This window comes from Coregonus lavaretus (genome assembly GCF_964263955.1).
Source record: "Coregonus lavaretus genome assembly, chromosome: 6".
In the NCBI taxonomy this organism is placed as follows: Eukaryota; Metazoa; Chordata; class Actinopteri; order Salmoniformes; family Salmonidae; genus Coregonus; species Coregonus lavaretus.
Window position 1 is genome coordinate 7593295 of NC_139993.1, and position 20365 is coordinate 7613659.

The 20365-nt window shown below is 44.5% G+C and overlaps 1 protein-coding gene across 1 annotated transcript in view; it reads right to left on the reverse strand.

Moving 5' to 3' along the window:
• Positions 1–20365, reverse strand: part of LOC311130472 (putative helicase with zinc finger domain) — a 67515-nt gene that overhangs the window by 42222 nt on the left and 4928 nt on the right. The window contains exons 2-14 of the mRNA XM_084163210.1: positions 19535–19774; positions 18853–18889; positions 17257–17381; positions 16172–16228; positions 15929–15977; positions 14040–14115; positions 13445–13643; positions 12685–12792; positions 11695–12001; positions 10586–10853; positions 6924–7260; positions 2620–2750; positions 811–990 (exon numbers count right to left, since the gene is read on the reverse strand). Of these exons, the coding sequence (XP_084019336.1) occupies positions 811–990; positions 2620–2750; positions 6924–7260; positions 10586–10853; positions 11695–12001; positions 12685–12792; positions 13445–13643; positions 14040–14115; positions 15929–15977; positions 16172–16228; positions 17257–17381; positions 18853–18889; positions 19535–19756 (2096 nt within the window). The 5' untranslated portion in view covers positions 19757–19774. The remainder of the gene's footprint in view (positions 1–810; positions 991–2619; positions 2751–6923; positions 7261–10585; positions 10854–11694; positions 12002–12684; positions 12793–13444; positions 13644–14039; positions 14116–15928; positions 15978–16171; positions 16229–17256; positions 17382–18852; positions 18890–19534; positions 19775–20365) is intronic.

Below are 20365 nucleotides of genomic sequence, written 5' to 3' on the forward strand. Positions count from 1 at the left end.
GTGCACTTGACCGAGGACTGCATGTTCCTATTTCTCAGAAAGTTAACATGATGAACAACTGTCTATAGGGGTCAATCACCCTCCTTGTATCTGCTTTTAAAACATCCATAATTCATTCCCACCATATAATATTTAACATATTCAGTTGGAAAGTTTCAGATGAATATTGCATTCCTACACATTTTTCAGAACATATTTTTTTATTATGTATGAAAGCTTTATAAAATAAAACATCTTATGTTCAAGGCCAAATGCCACAATGTATTCTCTTATTTTTGTATAAAAACGCAGGAAACATTGTCGTTTCCTATTTTTACACCAGCCAATATCATTTCCTGTCAGCGTCTCGCCGTACTAACAAGAGAATGAGCAAAAAGTGGAAGAGCGGGAACCTTCTGGGCATTTCGCATTCTATTACAAGGCATTCTGTTGGAACAGACTCCACAGGCCGTTGTAATGACAATTCAGTTGAACACAACATGGTTCACTTGAATGGAGATTGCAGAGTAACATGGTCTTCGATTTGTCATTCAATCATCCAAACACAATCAACCAAACAATCGCTGCCTCAATCCCAATCTACGGACATTTGCATAACCCACACACATCCTCCAATTGCCTTCAGTGACACATTCTGATTGGAAGATACACCCAACTTGACAATGTCACCCTGAGTGTTTTCTTAACTAAATGTCAACTCCAAGGCTGCCGGTAGCCCCAGCAGCAGCAGTAACCTTGCCCTTTCGCCCTTTGCCCTTTTAGAGCGACCCATCTGGCCGTAGCGGTGTTGGCGTGTGGTGCCCGCCTCACCTGCTGTCGTCCTGCCTGAGGATGTGCTTGACGGCCTGTGCCAGGGTGAAGGTCTTGCCCGTGCCGTAGGGCCCGATGATGAGCACAGGGGGCAGGGGGATGGTGAGAGGCGTGGTGATGGCCAGGATGGCCTCCTTCTGCTTGGCGTTTAGACGCGGGTCCAGCTGCTCGTCCCACTGCCTGCAGGGTGGGAGAGAGAGAGGGGATGAGATAGGGGAGGAAGGAGGGGGATGAGATTCCCATTGAAACTAAGTCGATTAGTTTGCTGGCTGGCTCACAAGCAGCATCGCTCATGGGATCCCTAACAAGGAGGGGACATAGATCATATTTACACACCAAACCCCACTTCCACACCCTCTTAAGTGTGATAAACCGTGGGCCAGTCTCCCAGGCTACTAGCATCCCGGGCCTCATTAGAAAGCACTGGCCCAGTGGAGCTGAACAGCCGCCCAGTCGATCATATACAGGCCCAGCCATGCTAAAGGCAGCTGTAAGCACCGTGATGGGGCTGTGAATAGGTAGGGCAGAAGGATGGGTTCAGAGGTCAGTGGAGATGAATGGAGAGCCAGGTCAGGGTTTAAACTGAGCTGGGAGGCCCACACACAGAGTAATGAGGTCTGAAGAGGGGTGAGGACTCTCGAGGCCTTGGTATGGCTGGCTGGTGAGGCTGATCAAAAGCATTATGTATGGGTGGTGAAACAGACAGACACAGGGTGCACAGCTGGTCTGAGAAACCCAGACACAGGAGACAAGTGCATTGGCGCTGGCCAAATAGCTTATTCATGACCAATCAACATGGCAGTCAATAGTCCCCATGCAGTCAGGCAAGGCAGGGGCTTTGTTCGGCCTACATAACTAGTGACAAGCAATATAACCTACTTATTCTAACAGGCAACACTTTCCATATTATTTCAAACCCATTTTTAATACCACTTATTCTCATACAATTATCTTAATGACGTGAAGCACATATGGACCAATAGTATTTACGGACTTTATCCAAAGCTGGTTACTGCCATATGGAGCTAGTTTAGGGGGTGATTGTCCTAATAAACATTGTCAAAAGTTACAGCGAATTAAAACTTTAATCAAAGCCTATACAGTGTCAATCATATTCAGGAAACCAGATTAATTAATTATTTGGAAGCAAAGGATTAGTCTTGACAGTTGACTCTTGGGTTCTTGTCAATAAAGATTAATCTGTGGCGTTCCAACATTTCTCTGACTTTAGACGAGATATCTAAAGTCGGGAGAACTGACAGCTTTTCAAAATGGCCGCCTAGTCAGCGAGGGCAGCTAGTCTCGGTCACCTTTCTCAACTTCATTCCGGTGTGAACGTATTAGCGAAGCTAATTTACCATGCATGTTTTAGGGAGACTTCTGTATTTAACCTAAAGGAGTATGCAAGCTAGAATAACATTTTACACACACACACACGTAGGTTATTGCATAATCTTTATTGAAAAATGTCCTCCGCCAAAATTCATGGCAAAACCTCACATGGATCGATGGGGGTGAGTAAGGGGACTGTTGGGCAGATTCTGATTAACAATGGCTGTCCTGAATCTGTTTGCACAGCATGGACAAATTCAAATCTGGACCTCGAAGCCAGTTCCACTTCTGATTTTCATTATTATCCTCAAGAACTGATTTAGACCTGGGACACCAGGTGGTTGCAATTCATTATCAGGTAGAACAGAAAACCAGCAGACCTCCAGGCTCAGATGTGAATACCCCTGGTCTGGGGGGGGGTTGGATAGTACCTGTTGGGGCTACGGGAATGGTGTGTGTGTGTGTGTGTGTGTGTACCTGTTGGGGCTCCAGGGGATGGTGGGAGTAAGGCTGGCGTCTGGGAACAGGATGCCATTGTCTTTGATGCGGTCCAGAGCATAGTGCATCTCACACAGGGGCAGGCGGTTCAACTGGAACTGCAGCTCCACCTGGGTCAGAGGGGAACACAGGAGTGGTCACTCATGGACGATCAGAAGACAGAGGTGGTCTTGGTCAGTCATCAGACGGTCAGGAGCAGTCAGGGAGTCAGATGTTGTGGTCACTCATTTAGGTCACTCAAACCAAGTGTTTTGAGTGACTAAATAAAGATCCAGTTTAGAGGAGAGGAGAGGCTGGAAACAAGTGGCTCTGAACAACTGCACTCTGACATATTAATCAATGGCCTATCATCAATAAATGCAATGCTAAGAATTCAACGTGTCAGTCTCCCTCATTCCTTTTCATGGACGGGGCAACCATTTACAGTGAGGGAAAAAAGTATTTGATCCCCTGCTGATTTTGTACGTTTGCCCACTGACAAAGAAATGATCAGTCTATAATTGTAATGGTATGTTTATTTGAACAGTGAGAGACAGAATAACAACAAAAAAATCCAGAAAAACGCATGTCAAAAATGTTATAAATTGATTTGCATTTTAATGAGGGAAATAACTATTTGACCCCCTCTCAATCAGAAAGATTTCTGGCTCCCAGGTGTCTTTTATACAGGTAACGAGCTGAGATTAGGAGCACACTCTTAAAGGGAGTGCTCCTAATCTCAGTTTGTTACCTGTACAAAAGACACCTGTCCACAGAAGCAATCAATCAATCAGATTCCAAACTCTCCACCATGGCCAAGACCAAAGAGCTCTCCAAGGATGTCAGGGACAAGATTGTAGACCTACACAAGGCTGGAATGGGCTACAAGACCAACGCCAAGCAGCTTGGTGAGAAGGTGACAACAGTTGGTGTGATTATTCGCAAATGGAAGAAACACAAAAGAACTGTCAATCTCCCTCGGCCTGGGGCTCCATGCAAGATCTCACCTCGTGGACTTGCAATGATCATGAGAACGGTGAGGAATCAGCCCAGAACTACACAGGAGGATCTTGTCAATGATGTAAAGGCAGCTGGGACCATAGTCACCAAGAAAACAATTGGTAACACACTACGCCGTGAAGGACTGAAATCCTGCAGCGCCCGCAAGGTCCCCCTGCTCAAGAAAGCACATATACAGGGCCGTCTGAAGTCTGCCAATGAACATCTGAATGATTCAGAGGAGAACTGGGTGAAAGTGTTGTGGTCAGATGAGACCAAAATCGAGCTCTTTGGCATCAACTCAACTCGCCGTGTTTGGAGGAGGAGGAATGCTGCCTATGACCCCAAGAACACCATCCCCACCGTCAAACATGGAGGTGGAAACATTATGCTTTGGGGGTGTTTTTCTGCTAAGGGGACAGGACAACTTCACTGCATCAAAGGGACGATAGACGGGGCCATGTACCGTCAAATCTTGGGTGAGAACCTCTTTCCCTCAACCAGGGCATTGACAATGGGTCATGGATGGGTATTCCAGCATGACAATGACCCAAAACACACGGCCAAGGCAACAAAGGAGTGGCTCAAGAAGAAGCACATTAAGATCCTGGAGTGGCCTAGCCAGTCTCCAGACCTTAATCCCATAGAAAATCTGTGGAGGGAGCTGAAGGTTCGAGTTGCCAAACATCAGCCTCGAAACCTTAATGACTTGGAGAAGATCTGCAAAGAGGAGTGGAACAAAATCCCTCCTGAGATGTGTGCAAACCTGGTGGCCAACTACAAGAAACGTCTGACCTCTGTGATTGCCAACAAGGGTTTTGCCACCAAGTACTAAGTCATGTTTTGCAGAGGGGTCAAATACGTATTTCCCTCATTAAAATGCAAATCAATTCATAATTTTTTTTAAGTACGTTTTTCTGGATTTTTTTGTTGTTATTCTGTCTCTCACTGTTCAAATAAACCTACCATTAAAATTATAGACTGATCATGTCTTTGTCAGTGGGCAAACGTACAAAATCAGCAGGGGATCAAATACTTTTTTCCCCTCACTGTATAGGGCCCTATAAAATCCTGTTTCTTTCAGTTTTTCTCTCCAGGTTTTCGCTCTCAAAATCACTTTTTTTATATATAAAAACAACTAAATTGGATCTTTGAAGTCCACAACAATACTTAAATCACATCAAAATACCACTTGAGGTCAGGAAAACAATTGCGAAATTTAGATTTTTGGGGTGTAGTCACCCTTTAATTCCAGTGTGTACCTTGGAAAAGGCTGTTGTTTAGAAATGTTTTTGTAGTGCACATGTGATGGTAGAGTTTGCAAAACAAATAACCACTGGATTGGTGCAAATAACCATGATATCGTTCTGTCAGGTAGGCATAGGCTACTTTGTATAACTAACATTTAATTGAGAAGGTTCTTGGGAAAGCCTTTCCATCTACCAGAATACTTTTTATTACCATCATCGCTAACAGCTACATATAGCAGTAGATACACCGCACACACAGACGTGGAATTCTCATTGCCTCTTCAGAGAGTTGCAGGAAATACGATTCACTGATGCATTCTGTTCATGTCTGATGATAAACTTGGGCAAATCAACTAAATGTATTGAAAGTTAGTTCATTTCCTACTAAGTTCAATACGTTTTTGAATATTGTTTAATTCCATTTTAATGTCTGGATTCTGTGATTCCGTCCGTGTTCTCCGCATTGCAGATTTTATACGGCCCTAGTGTAGTTACCCTTTAATTCTATTGCACACCTAGAAAGAGGCTGGAGATGTTTTTGAGGCGCACATGTAATGGCAGAATTTGCTAAACAAATACCCACTGGATGAATGCAAATAATCATGATATCATTCTGCCAGTTAAGCATAGGCTACTTTGTACTTAACATTTAATTGAGAAGGCTTTTGTGAAAGCCTTTACGTCTAACAGAAGATTTTTCATTAGCATCATCGCTAACAGCTACATATAGTGGAAGCTGCGCTCAATGCAACATTCAAGTTCCAAATTGTTTTTATATTGTTGAATTCCGTTTTATTGTCTGGATTCCATCCCTACATTTGTTCCTTATATGGGGTCAGTCTGCTTGGCACTGGCAATCAAGGCTCTTCGTTGATAACTAGGGAGGCTAGGGGGCACATTCTCCCCCTGACAAACTTCTGTTTAATTTCATAATAGCATGGGTTTCCACCGGGTGGCTAGATAGCTAGCTTTAATTCCCCCATCGCCACGGGCCCTGTCCTAATCACTTAGCCAGACATGAGCTGCTAACAGGTACAGAGGCCAGCAGTAAAGTGTGGAGAAAGAGGAATAAAGAAGGAAACCAAAAAAGAGAGGGAGGAGAGAGCAAGAGAGAGAGCAAGAGAGTGACAGAGAGAAAGAGAGAGAAAGGAAGTGAGAGAAAGGGGGATGGAAGAGAAAAAAATTACAATAAAAACATTGAGGGGAGAGAGAAATTCAAAATGGCAAGATAATGACAGAAAGACCAAGAGATAGAAAGACACGTGCAACCAAGCGGCACTCTCCAAAACATGATGGACAGATTATATTCCCAGCAACAGGCTTGTTTGGATAATTGCTCATGCCCGGGCCTCACTTTCCCCACCAGCCAATCATTCACACCGGCGAGAAAGATCAGCCTTCAGCCGCCACTGGGCAAAGTAATCTGGATCTCTCGCCGCGCTGGCAGAGTGCAATTTTCCCTGGAGAGCCAGCCTTACCGTCGACGGCGCTAACCTTTGTGAAGTGGTAATCGATACGGGGACCTTTCACCCTGAGAGTTAGCTTTCGCTAAAGCATCAGACGTTGGAGAGGTAGAGGTGAGGCTTTCATTAATGATTTCTTAGCTCTCAATTGGTAGAGGACACAATGGAATGGGAGATTGGCCCTGGGCTGAAAGAAGGATGGGGTGGTGGGCCTTTTGGGGGTTGAAACCATTCACCTGAATCATAGAATAGTTTCTATGCCACCTCCTCTGACAGTGGTGACATGGGACATAAACAAGCTTCTCGAGGCTGACGCCATGTCAAGGAAGACTCAAAAGCATAGACCTCCCCCGTGGTGTGATTATGTGTTGTATTGAACTACACATAATGGCACTGACGCCATACTGGACTTTGGATCCTTTCATCCAATAACCTACCCACAAAAATAAATAGAAAAACACCTAGTGGCAGCTGCCATTTTTTAAATCTCAGATGAAAAATTAATTATCGATTCTAACCAATCAACTCCTCTGTAGCCACTTGTTGCTAGGTCAATCACACAGTGTTATCCAATTACGTATTTGGTCCGTACCTGCAGTTCCCTATCAGGTATCAACCCCAGCTCCTCGCAGCAGTCCTTGCATATCCGCAGGAAGATGTAGTCCTTGGTCTTCTCTTCGATGCAGGCCTCGTAGACCCGCTCCTTGACCCCCGGGGGTTGGCTGCACCACTCCTGGCGTGCCAGGGGCAGCAGCAAGACTGAGTTCACCTTGGTCATGACTAGGCGGCCCGCCAGCGTGTCCTCCGACAGTGTCTCCGTCAGCTTGAAGCGGGCGAAGAGCTGCCCGTTCTGGGCGTACTTGGCGCCACCCGAGATGCCCGTCAGCATGAAGCTGGTGACCAGCTGGAGGTTGACTTTGATGTTGAACCTGGTGGGAGAGGAGAGTTAACGTCATTAGCCAGAAATGAGGCTAGGAATGGGAGCCTTAGCATTGTTAGAAAATGCTAATGTGACTGATGAGAGGGGAGACATGCAGAGTGGGCCTAAGCGAAGTTAGCCAGAAATGGACATTAGCATTGTTATCCAATGCTGAGGCGACTTTGATGTTGAACTTGGGAGGGGAGAGAGTTGGACGGTAGCAAAGTTAGCTAGCAATGACATGGGACTGGACTGGAGTCGTCGCGTCAAGATATGCACCATGTTTTACTGGAATAAGGTTGAATCAATGTAACCTCTTTACTTCCAGTAATGTGACCTTTTCACATTCATTTAAATGCAAACAGTAGTTGTTATCCACAGAGGGCCTAACTTTGCCATGTGGTTTACAAGGCAAACTTTTTGCCCGGAGGCATTCACATAGACAGCTGTTAGTGGTAGAAACATGTTTGTGTTGGGTAGACAGATCTTTGTTTGGCATGAAAATCTACCAATTCATCACTATTTCAGCAGAGTGGCAAAACTGACTTGGACCATATGTTTGTCAGCTTTGGGAGTCCCTTAGGTAAGCTAGGGACCTTAATTAGACAGAATTGCAGATTGATTGTTGAATGATCATTTGTTTGGGGAGAAAGAGGACACTGGAGTTGGGCCAAGTAGTCATGGGTTGTTCATGGACAGCCAAAATAATTTTCTCTGAGTTCAACATCTCTTATCAAGACAGCAATACTGTGAGGGTATTTGACAGGGACATTAGACTATATTATAGTATTATTGATACAATATTCATATTTGTATTATATAGCCTATTATTGTGTATTATTAATTACAGTGCATTTGGAAAGTATTCAGACCCCTTGACTTTTTCAACATTTTGTATTCTAAAATAGATTAAATACATTTTTTTCCCTCCATCTACACACAATACCCCGTAATGACAAAGCGAAAACAGGTTTTTAGACATTTTAGAAAATATATTAAAAATAAACTGAAATACCTTATTTACATAAGTATTCAGACCCTTTGTTGAGACTCGAAATTGAGCTCAGGTGCATCCGGTTTCCACCTGTGCTAAATTCAATTGATTGGACATGATTTCGAAAGGCACAAACCTGTCTATATAAGGTCCCACAGTTGACAGTGGATGTCAGAGAAAAAAACTGCCATGAGGTCGAAGGAATTGTCCGTAGAGCATAGATCTGAGGAAGGGTACCAGAAAATGTATGCAGCATTGAAGGTCCCCAAGAACACAGTGGCCTCCATCATTCTTAAATGGAAAAAACAAGACTCTTCCTAGAGCTGGCCGCCCGGCCAAACTGAGCAATTGGGGGAGAAGGGCCGTGGTCAGGGAGGTGACCAAGAAGAACCCGATGGTCACTCTAACAGAGCTCCAGAGTTCCTCTGTAAAGATGGGAGAACCTTCCAGATGGACAACCATCTCTGCAGCACTACACCAATCAGGTCTTTATGGTAGAGTGCCCAGACGGAAGCCACTCCTCAGTAAAAGGCACATGACAGCCCGCTTGGAGTTTGCCAAAAAGGCACCTAAAGGACTCTATGACCATGAGAAAACAAGATTCTCTGGTCTGATGAAACCAAGATTGAACTCTTTGGCCTGAATGCCAAGCGTCACGTCTGGAGGAAACCTGGCACCATCCCTACGGTGAAGCATTGGGGTGGCAGCATCATGCTGTGGGGATGTTTTTCAGCGGCAGGGACTGGGAGACTAGTCAGGATCGAGGGAAAGATGAACAGAGCAAAGTACAGAGATATCGTTGATGAAAACCTGCTCCAGAGCGCTCAGGACCTCAGACTGGGGCGAAGGTTCACCTTCCAACAGGACAACGACCCTAAGCACACAGCAGTGGCTTCGGGACAAGTCTCTGAATGTCCTTGAGTGGCCCAGCCAGAGCCTGGACTTGAACCCGATCTAACATCTCTGGAAAGACCTGAAAATAGCTGTGCAGCGACACTCCCCATCCAACCTGACAGAGCTTGAGAGGATCTGCAGAGAGGAATGGGAGAAACTCCCCAAATACAGGTGTGCCAAGCTTGTAGCGTCATACCCAAGAAGACTCGATGCTGTAATCGCTGCCAAAGGTGCTTCAACAAAGTACTGAGTAAAGGGTCTGAATACTTATGTAAATGTGATTTTTCAGTTTTTTTATTTTGTATAAATTTGCTAACATTTCTAAAAACCTGTTTTTGCTTTGTCATTATGGGGTATTGTGTGTAGATAATAAATGTTTGAATAAGGCTAATGTAACAAAATGGAGAAAAAGTCAAGGGGTCTGAATTTTTCCAAATGCACGGTATATTGTAAAGTATTATATAGTCTGTATTGAATCAAATGAGCATGTATGCAAAGCCAGAAATTCACAGGTCCTGGATCAGATTATTCTGATGAACAGAGTCACCCCACGAAGCCATACTTCCCGGACACAGATTAAGCCCTGTCCTGGACATAAAAACACTAAAATGGAGAATCTCCATAGAACATGCTTCTTGTCCAGGACTCAGCTTAATCTGTTTCCGGGAAACCGGCCCTCAATGGTAAATTTGATGATTGAGAAGAATCCATCGTTCCTCAGCCCCAGGCAAATGACAATAACAGTGATGAGGGGGACCAGTGAAGAAGTGGGGGAGGGGGAGGGCAACCCTGGTTACTTCCACTCGGTTGACTGAGCGAAGGCTTGGGGGCCTTTGATTCGGTCTTAATCAGGGTTGGATTGCTGTAATAACCTGGTAACCTTCTCACCTTCCACTGAGGAGAGTAGCAGGTGCCGAATTACAGGGGGGGTTTGTGGGAGGCGCCTCCTTTTATACACAATAAATTACTTCTGTTCTAAAACACATTTCCTGCTCTGGGGAAATCTCTGGGGATGCCGAGGAGATATGCATTATTAAAAAGGGCTTTATCTGTGTGCCTGGCCACGTGTGTACTGTACACACACACACACACAGGCAACTTTTACTGTGGAAGATCGACTCTGACACCTTGTGGTGGGCCACAGTCTCACAGACCTCCACTCAATCCAGACTGTTGCTCCATATTGTCTACACACTATATAAAACATTACACTAAATGTCTATTCGCGGGTATCAAGAGGTGTGACTGACTAAACCTCAATAAAAGGACCACTAAAGGACCAACCCATCCGAGAAAATACAGAATCAAAATCAGTACACACTCATTACAATTAAGCACTATTTAAAAAGTGTATTTTTAGCAATAAAATCCATTGTCAGTGGTTGAAGGTTTTCAGAATAGGACTGATTGGAAACAAAAGACTTCAACAACAGAGGCTCTCACTCACTTGCTGACTTCTTTGTACTGGGCGATCTCCTCGATGTAGAGCAGGTCGTGCAGGCGGGCCTGGTAGTTGTCCCGGGTCAGGGTCTTGTCCAGCACCGACTGGGTGAAGAGCTGGTCGGCCGACAGGGGGATCTGGTATCGGGCCAGCAGGCTGCGGTCCAGGTCCACCGTCTCGTTGGGGCTGAACTCCACGATGGCCTTGCAGGACGGGTCCCAGCGCTTGGCCGTCATCAGGAGCTGCTGCCTGGCTTGCATCAGGTGCTCCAGGTCTGGAGAGGGGAGGGTTTATTGTGAAAACCACACCTTCCAACATTAATATTGACATTTGAGCATGAGGGTTATAGGGAAATATTGGCCTGCGCTTGACTGGTTCTGATGGCTCAGTTGGTAAGACCAGGGTTGTGGGTTTGATTCCCGCATGGGCCATATATACATTTTACTGTAAGTCACAGGGGATTTGGGGAATCTGCAGGTTTTCTTACTCATAGAGACCTATATTATCCTGATATTGTTATTCCAATCCTATATAATCTTATCAATAGCTTTCATGCTCTTGTCTGTAAACATAGTAATGGCTAACAGTGTTCTTATGAATGTTCTGAAGTTTTGATTCCACAAGTATTATTTTATTTCAAATCCTCTTCCAGCTTAGGAAAATTCTGCTCACGCAGATCCACCTGGCCCAAATCATGGGAAATACTGGCCTGCTACTAAAGCTGAGGACTGGCCAGTACAGATTTCTTTTTTTTTTTTTTTACATAACCAAAGGATAAGAAGAACATTGGACATTGTATTTGCACGTCTGAAATCGTAAAAGTAGTCTAACGTAAGTCTGCCGATATAGAAGACTGCCCTGTCACTCAGGTTGATGCTACACATTGGTGGTGGATAGGGTGAGTTTAGTTACCTCCAATACATTGCTAAGCACTTTGAGGCCTTGTAAGAAATGTCACAAATGCAACCCATTATCAATATAACTCAACTTCTCTTTTCCTAATAATTTTAGTTTTGCTTATATTTTATATGTTAGAAACTTGGGACTACTGAGGGTGGGAGGTTCTTTTGGGGGTTGTATGTTATCATTGAAACTAAACTAAACTAAAAAACAACCTTCTATGGAGGCAGCGTCCACCATGATGCGCTGCATAAGCACGGGCTCCGAGCCAAAGTCGAAGACGATGGTCTGGCGGAAGGTGCCGAAGATCTCGGTGCTGAAGCCCACCGCCACCGTGTAGATGCAGTGGTCCATGCCGTTGTTGGCCGCCAGCGCCTCCTCGCCCGCCGTCCACTCCTGGCAGCCCTCTGCCTCCGCCTGCAGCCGCTGGGCACCGGCATCGCCAACCGACACGCCCGTGATGGAAAAGTGGGGTCGGTGGGCATCGTAGAGCAGGGCGATGCGGTACAGCTTCCTCACAGGCTGAGGGGGAGGGGAAGAAAGTGTGAGAGTGGGCAATCAGAGATGAAGGGCAGCTGAAGTGCTACTTTGCTTCACATGTGGGTGCTCTTTGGAAGCATTGTCAGTCAGTAAGTTACAGTATAAGAGTATATCAATGGGTATATGAAAAAGTTGGCTTTGAGAGTATATGTTCAGACCCACACGCACGTGGTCGCCTGCAGTGGTGCTGGGAATGGGGGGAAAAAAATACTACTTCAGTCAATGATACAAATGACTCCCACACACGACTTCTGCAAAATTATTTTATCTGTGTTATGAGAATGTCTTGATAAAGGTCGGCATGACCAAACCGCTGGCAAAATCTAAATGCGGAGGTTGCCTGTGTGTGGGAGCAGTCTTTATCAAAGTTGGCCTTTTGAGTTGCTTTCAATGATATGGCCATGTATGGCCTATGGATAACAGCCAGATGTTGATTTCAAATCAAAATCTACTTGTGTGGGGCTTTTGGAAATATATATATATTTTTAAACCATTGTTTAAGTCCCAAACGGCACTCTATTCCCTATATATTATTATTATTATTATTATATAGCGCACTACCTTTGACCAAAAACCCTATGGGCCCTGGTCAAAAGTAGTGCACTATATAGGGAATAGGGTGCCATTTGGGGAGCTGACATTGAGTGAGACATAGCCCCTGTTACCTTGCAGAACAGGGAGAAGGTCCAGGAGTGAGCTGATTTCTTGGTGGTGACAGTTACAGACAGCTTGGAGCTGTGTTCCACGTTGACGCCATCCAAATAGTCACTCAACTATGGCAGGAACAGAACACAAGACCATTCATGCCAAGTTAAGGAGAGTTTAACAAAATGAAGTCTTGCTTAAACGAGGACATAACAGCTTAATACAATTTACATTAGAAGGGCAGTTTATTTGAGATAAGTAAACACAAATGAGAGGGTCAACGAGTCTAAAAATCAACACATGCTGAGAGTACAGCAGTGCATCTACCACCTGACTCAGCCTCAAGGGATCTGTTCCAATACAAGCATCCTCCCTTCCTTGAAGTACTAATCCCTGATCTGACGTGGCTGGATTGGTGAAAGCTATGTGATTGGTGAAAGCTATGTGATTGGTGAAAGCTATGTGATTGGTGAAAGCTATGTGATTGGTGAACGCTATGTGATTGGTGAACGCTATGTGATTGGTGAACGCTATGTGATTGGTGAAAGCTATGTGATTGAAACATTGTTTCCACCTCTCAATCTGTGTTAGATCAGTGACTACTTCAAGGAAGAGAGGAGGGAAGCGTGTGTTTTAATGTATAAGAACAAGACCCTAGCGCCCAGCCTCTCTGCCTATCCTCCACTAGTTAAATCAGTGATTACTTCTAGTAAGGGAGGGTGTATTTTTACAACATTCTAACAGGGCCATAGATAAGTGACTAGACTAGGGTTAACTCACCACTTTCTCAGGGGAGAGAGAGTTCATCCACTTCTCGATGAGCGCCTCCATGTAGTTCTCGGTGAAGTGTTTGCTCTCCTGCTGCTGCTTGAGGCGGATGAGGCGCGAGGCGTAGCGCTTCTGCCACTCCATCAGCTCCTCCTGGGAGTGGGCCGACGTGCACTGGGCACCGTAGCGGCACAGGCCCTGCTCCAGGAACCTGGAGGGGGAGGACAACAGGACATTCCACCAGGTGGCCTCAACTTGTTCAAATGTTTTCAATTTCCAATAGTGTCCGGGAAACCAACCCCCAAGGGCCTAAAGCTAAAGGGCCTCACCCTCTGAACCAACACTGAAAAACTGGGTCAGTTACTTAGCTTGGTGACAGTGATAATAAATGTTTAGTTGCTTGTAAAGCAAGCCCATGTTTGCAGCAGGTGGACATAATACAAGTACAATAACAATGACTTTAATTGTAGGCCACTCAATGTCCAAACATGACAAAAGTGATTACATACAACATGCCAATTCCTTGTTAAACTAGTCTTCCAATATGTTATATGAACTATGGTCTTATGCCACTGTTATAACAGTCAGCAACGTACAATAACATTACCTTTTACACAGCGTGTACTCCTCACTGCTGGTAACTCCTCTAGGCGGGGGGCGAAACTGCCATCCATCCCTCACTTCTGACCACAAAGACATCATTGTATCAACAAAACATCCCACTCACCATTCCTACAGTAAATAACCTCCTACATACAGTATGGACTTTGAGTCAAACTTTTGAGACTTGTGTCAAAGTGAAAATGAAATCCAATTCTAAAGGCTTCGTCTTTCGATATTCAGCGACCAGGCCTTAAATGAGAGCTTTCCTTTTTGAAGCGAATCTGAGCATTGAGCCTAACTGAAGTTATGAATCCAAGCATTGACATACAGTACCAGTCAAAGGTTTGGACACAACCACTCATTCCAGGGTTTTTCTTTATTTTTACAATACAATAATAGTGAAGACATCAAAACTATGAAATACCACATATGGAATCATGTAGTAACCCAGAAAGTGTTAAACAAATCAAAATATATATTTTAGATTCTTCAAAGCAGCCACCCTTTGCCTCGATGACAGCTTTGCACACTCTTGGCTTTCTCTCAACCAGCTTCATGAGGAATGTTTTTTGCAACAGTCTTGAAGTAGTTCCCACATATGCTGAGCACTTGTTGGCTGCTTTTCCTTCACCTCTGCGGTCCAACTCATCCCAAACCATCTCAATTGGGTTGAGGTCGTGTGATTATGGAGGCCAGGTCATCTGATACAGCACTCCATCACTCTCCTTGGTCAAATAGCCCTTATACAGCCTGGAGGTTTGTTTTGGGTCATTGTCCTGTTGAAAAACAAATGATAGTCCCACTAAGCGGAAACCAGATGGGATGGCGTATAGCTGCAGAATGCCGTTGTAGCCATGCTGGTTAAGTGTGCCTTGAATTCTAAATAAATCACCAACAGTGTCACCAGCAAAGCACCCCCACACCGTCACACCTCCTCCATGCTTCACGCTGGGAACCACACATGCGGAGATCATCCGTTCACCTACTCTGCGTCTCACAAAGACACGGCGGGTGGAACCAAAAATCTCAAAATCAGACCAAAGGACAGATTTCCACTGGTCTAATGTCCATTGCTCATGTTTCTTGGCCCAAGCAAGTCTCTTCTTCTTATTGGTGTCCTTTAGTAGTGGTTTCTTTGCAGCAATTCGACCATGAAGGCCTGATTCACGCAGTCTCCTCTGAACAGTTGATGTTGAGATGTGTCTGTTACTTGAACTCTGTGAAGCATTTATTTGGGCTGCAATCTGAGGTGCAGTTAACTCTAATGAACTTATCCTCTGCAGCAGAGGTAACTCTGGGTCTTCCTTTCCTGTTTCATCATAGCGCCTGATGGTTTTTGCGACTGCACTTGAAGAAACGTTCAAAGTTCTTGACATTTTCCGTATTGACTGACCTTCATATCTTAAAGTAATGATGGACTGTTGTTTCTCTTTGCTTATTTGAGTTGTTCTTGCCATAATATGGACTTGGTCTTTTAGCAAATAGGGCTATCTTATGTATACCCCCCCTACCTTGTCACAACACAACTGATTGGCTCAAATGCATTAAGAAGGAAAGAAATTCCACAAATTAACTTTTAACAAGGCACACCTGTTAATTGAAATGCATTCCAGGTGACTACCTCATGAAGCTGGTTGAGAGAATGCCAATAGTGTGCAAAGCTGTCATCAAGGCAAAGGGTGGCTACTTTGAAGAATCTCAAAAACACTTTTTTGGATACTACATGATTCCATGTGTTATTTCATAGTTTTGATGTCTTCACTATTATTCTACAATGTAGAAAATAGTCAAAATAAAGAAAAACCCTGGAATGAGTAGGTGTCCAAACGTTTGACTGCTACGGTATATAAATGCATCCAAATATATTTTTTTGCACGAGGATGACTTGCTCACCTTCCTGGTTGTCGTCTGTATATTCTGTGGCCATCTCGCTACGAACGGCCTGAGAGGGAGAGATAGAGAGAAAGGGAGAGAGATGTATTGTATTCATAAGCCAATAACGTTTAATGTCTTTTCACACAATTAGTTGAACTCTTGAGGACTGCAACAGGTGATAACCCTGCAGTGTCATTCACTTTTAAATATGATCAATACTCATAGCCCAACATAAGGCAAGACCACCTCACACACACTTACCTCAATTTCTGAGAGAAGCATTTTTAATCTAGTTAAGTCCTTTGTGACGATGCCGTTCTGAGGAAGAAGAGAAGGTACAGGAAATACATTACAACACAAACAATATCAGCAAGAATATCCAAAAGGTTTTAGACTATATCAATTAAAGAGACTTGGCACATAGTCACTGGCCAATTCAAAATATTCTTCCATACATAAATTCTCTGAATAACACATTTGTTTATCCCAAAAACAGTTATATTTACAGGGTGGTGGTGCCGCTTATGATTCTAATACTTTATGCAGTAGCAAGGTTGTTGCTCCCTGGATCTAATCAACTTGAGAACAATAAACTGATTTCATATCTATGCTTTTTGGTTGCCAGATTAGACACCAGAGTGTTCAGGCTTCGCGTTTCACTGTTGGGAGTTTAATCTGCTGTTGGGAGTTTAATCTGCTGTTGGGAGTTTAATCTGCTGTTGGGAGTTTAATTAAGGCACAGTATCCTCGTGTGATAATCAAGCTTGTTTCCTGACACCAGAATGCTGTCCATTCATTCAACTATATTAACTAGACTTATGTCATGATAGAGGGGCATTACACACTTTCAAAAATCACAAAATAAAATGGTCACTTTGGCGCTGCCTGCTAATCTGAAAAGCTATTGATATTTTAGGAAATACTTTTTTTCAAGTCAATATGTAACACTAATATTTTGCTATTTTTTGACATTTGCCCTCATGTAAAGTGGCTAGAAAATAATATAGCTACAAACCCTTAAAAAGCATATGGATGCAACAGTCAACATGAACACTGTGCTGAGAGAACCTGCTTCATAAAAAACCGAGGACATTTCCTGGAAAAGTCAAAAGGAACGAAATGTTCCAGCTGCTACCAGAGCTAAATGGCTGTGTTTGTCTCCATAGATCAGTTATAGGAGTAGGAGGAGGAGGAGGAGGGAGGAGGAAAAAGGAGCAAAATGGAAGAGAAGGAAAAATAACAGAGGGAGAAAGAGGAGGAGGTGATGAAGTAGGATGGTGAAAAAGATGGTGGTGTTGGGCGAGAGGCAGAGTAAACAGTGGAGTAAGGCCGGGAGCCAGTCTTACCAGAGGCTCCCCAAACAGGGACTTGGAGAGGAGACCGGACACTTCGTGCAGGCTGCCGTCCAGCAGCATGCAGCGCAGGCTGGCCTGAAACGACCCGTCTCCCTTGGCCAGCTCCTCGGCCAGGACTGCAATAAACACACACAGGACGACAATTCAACGTTACTGTGCATGATCGCGCTGCACTACGTTGCATGGAACGTGTGCTCACTCCCATCACATCGCACTGAACTGAATTCTCTCCACCCAAGTCATGTGACATGGGCATAGCTGCTGAACAGAAGCAGGCATGGTGTGGTAAAGTCCTGCTACACAGGGCTATGACCGCCAATGTTATTCTAACCGCTTGTCTTGACATGGGCATAGCTAGCTACTGAAGCAGGCATGGCATGGAAAAGTCCCGCTTCACGCGGCTACGACCGCAAATATTATGCTAACCACTTGTCTTGTAAGTTTTCACTGACTTGAGCCTGAACCTTAGCTCTGACCTTTACCCAAAACGTTGACCCGTTTCTAACCCTAACATTTGTTTAGCATATCAACACGCCTGGAATGATTTTAATAGCAATGAAATGCCAAATCAATTCTCTGAGATGATGAAGCTAATTGCCAAAAAAAAGACGTAAATTGCTTGTGGTTGCAGTCTGTTGAGTAGGACTGTGTTATACTTATGGAGTTGGATAGAGGGCATCTTTGCCGCAATGGCTCTGGGCAAGTGCCATTGAGGGCTATATCCATTTTAAATAGTGACAAAAAAATTAAAAAGGTTACATATCGGGATATGACCATATATCGTATCAGTTTAACAATAACGCAATATTATTTTTGCGATAGTTGGCTGTATCTGCACCAAAACTCAAGTATTTTTCCTTCATAGCTTGTTCTCAATCTTTTTAAATAGGGAGCAAATTTGTTTTGAGCTGTTTTATTTCCCTAATGGATCAAAACTCGTTTTCTCATGCTCTCTCGTCTCTCTGCAGCAGACATATGGTGGGCTTCCCGAGTGGCGCAGCGCCAGAGGCGTCACTACAGACCCGGGTTCGATCCCGGGATGTATCACAACCGGCCTCGTGATCGGGAGTCCCATAGGGCGGCGCACAATTGGCCCAGCATCGTCCGGGTTAGGGGAGGGTTTGGCCGGGGGGGCTTTACAAGTAGGCCGTCATTGTAAATAATAATTTTTTTCTTAACTGACTTGCCTAGTTAAATAACGGTTAAATAAAATAAAAAAAGCAATATGTTTGGACCATCGAATCGCAAAAAAGTATAGTATTTGAATAGCAATACATAGAGAATCAAGAGAATCGCAATACGTGTCGTATCGGCACCTAAGTATTGTAATAACATCGTATCGTGAGGTCCCTGGCAACTCCCATTTTTAAGTAGTCAATGTCATCTTTCTCTACAAGTTTTAAAATGGTGAAAGCCCTCCATGGCGCTGCCATGGATTTATGGCAAGTGCATCCTCTATCCAACTCTATAGTTGGTATATGACTGTGTAACCTGGGGATGGGACTTCAATACAATGGGTTATGTCTTCACTATGATAAGTACTCAACCAACCCCCCCCCCCCCCCCCCCCAAAAAAATGCAACTCACCATGTTTGCAGTCTTCATCTGCTTGATCATAGTTTTTCTGGTGGTAGAAAGAAAACAAATAGACAAAGTCAAAGCAGTAGAATGGCTGTCCTCGTAAAGGAGGGTTTTATAGGACAGAGGTCCTTGACTGAGTTTTAGATAAGTGCCCAGACAGGATATCTTTGCTACTCAGCGCGGAGTCACTCGCAATATAATTATAGTACTTAAGTAGTCTCTATAATCGTGAGGCTTAAGTAGTGGGGTATAATTGTAGTGCTAGAAGGAGATAACAGCACAGTGCAGTTTGCAGCAGAGAAATGAAAGGAGGCAAGACCTTTCTCATTTTATCTGCTTCTCAGAAAACAAATCTAAGTCAAGATGGCCTTAAGACACTTGACTCGAACACACTTAACAAATTCAAACATGCTGGTTAAGTCATAATGCGGAGGAATTTGAGCAAAGAGTACTTTGTTACAATGAGTAAGCTACTGGCTCTTCTTACCCTACTTAGATGACTGCTTATGCAAAACAGGCCACAATTTAGTTTCTATGTGTTTGTATCAGTGAACTCGTGTGTGTGTGGGCATGCGTGCACAAGTGCCATTTTTGTGTGGGTAGAGATCAGGGGGCCATATGCCCACTGAGGGAGTGGGTACGGGTGTGGGCCGAAAGGTGTGCCTCCCGGGTCAGTCTCACGCCTCACCAGCTGTAGCAGGGCGGCTATCCTGTAGAGCAGGGCGCGGCTGCGGAGGGGGGTAACCGTGTCGTTGGGGGGGTTGGACGCGGAGGATCCAGGGCTGGGAGGGGCCGGGGGGCCGATGGCCAGCAGCGCTTCTGTGCAGTGGCTCACCGCCGCCTCGTACTCCCGCCTGGCTAACGATCCGCTGGCTTCTTCACATGACTTCTCTGCTCTCCTGTCTGCCATGACTCAGCGACAGAATGTCTGGAGAGAGAGGGAGGAGCGAGAGAGAGAGAGAGAGAGAGAGAGAGAGAGAAAGGGGGTTTAAGTTGCCCCTAGACACTGATTGTGTGTCAGTTTAGCATTTTCCCCACTAATGGTAAAGGTTAGGATTGGGGGAGAGGAAGCTGATTCTAGATCTGTTCCTAGTGGAAACTTCACCCCGGAGTGAGAGACAGGGGGAGAAGGGGGGGGGGCAATGCTATTTCTGTGATGGGGTACTTGGGGTAGTAGGCTGGTAGGTCTATTTGTAGACACTTGCTTTGACGAGTTGAAATATATTGGAATACATCTGTGTTTAGCTCCTCACAGAGCTAAAAATAAGTAGTCATGTGTGGCACTACAAACCTAAGTTAGTCCTACTGGCTCTTAAGCCGGGTGTACACTAGGCTTGGGCGGTATACTGTATTTGGAAATAGCCACGGGATGGTTTTTCAATACCGTTCAACTTTTTTTTGTTTGTTTTTTTACATTTGAATATTTGTAGCTACTTTTTAAGTAAATACCTGCAGTCAACTTGTGCAATACGTTAGGAGATAAAGAAGATCGCATTCTTCATTTCACCTGCCACAATTT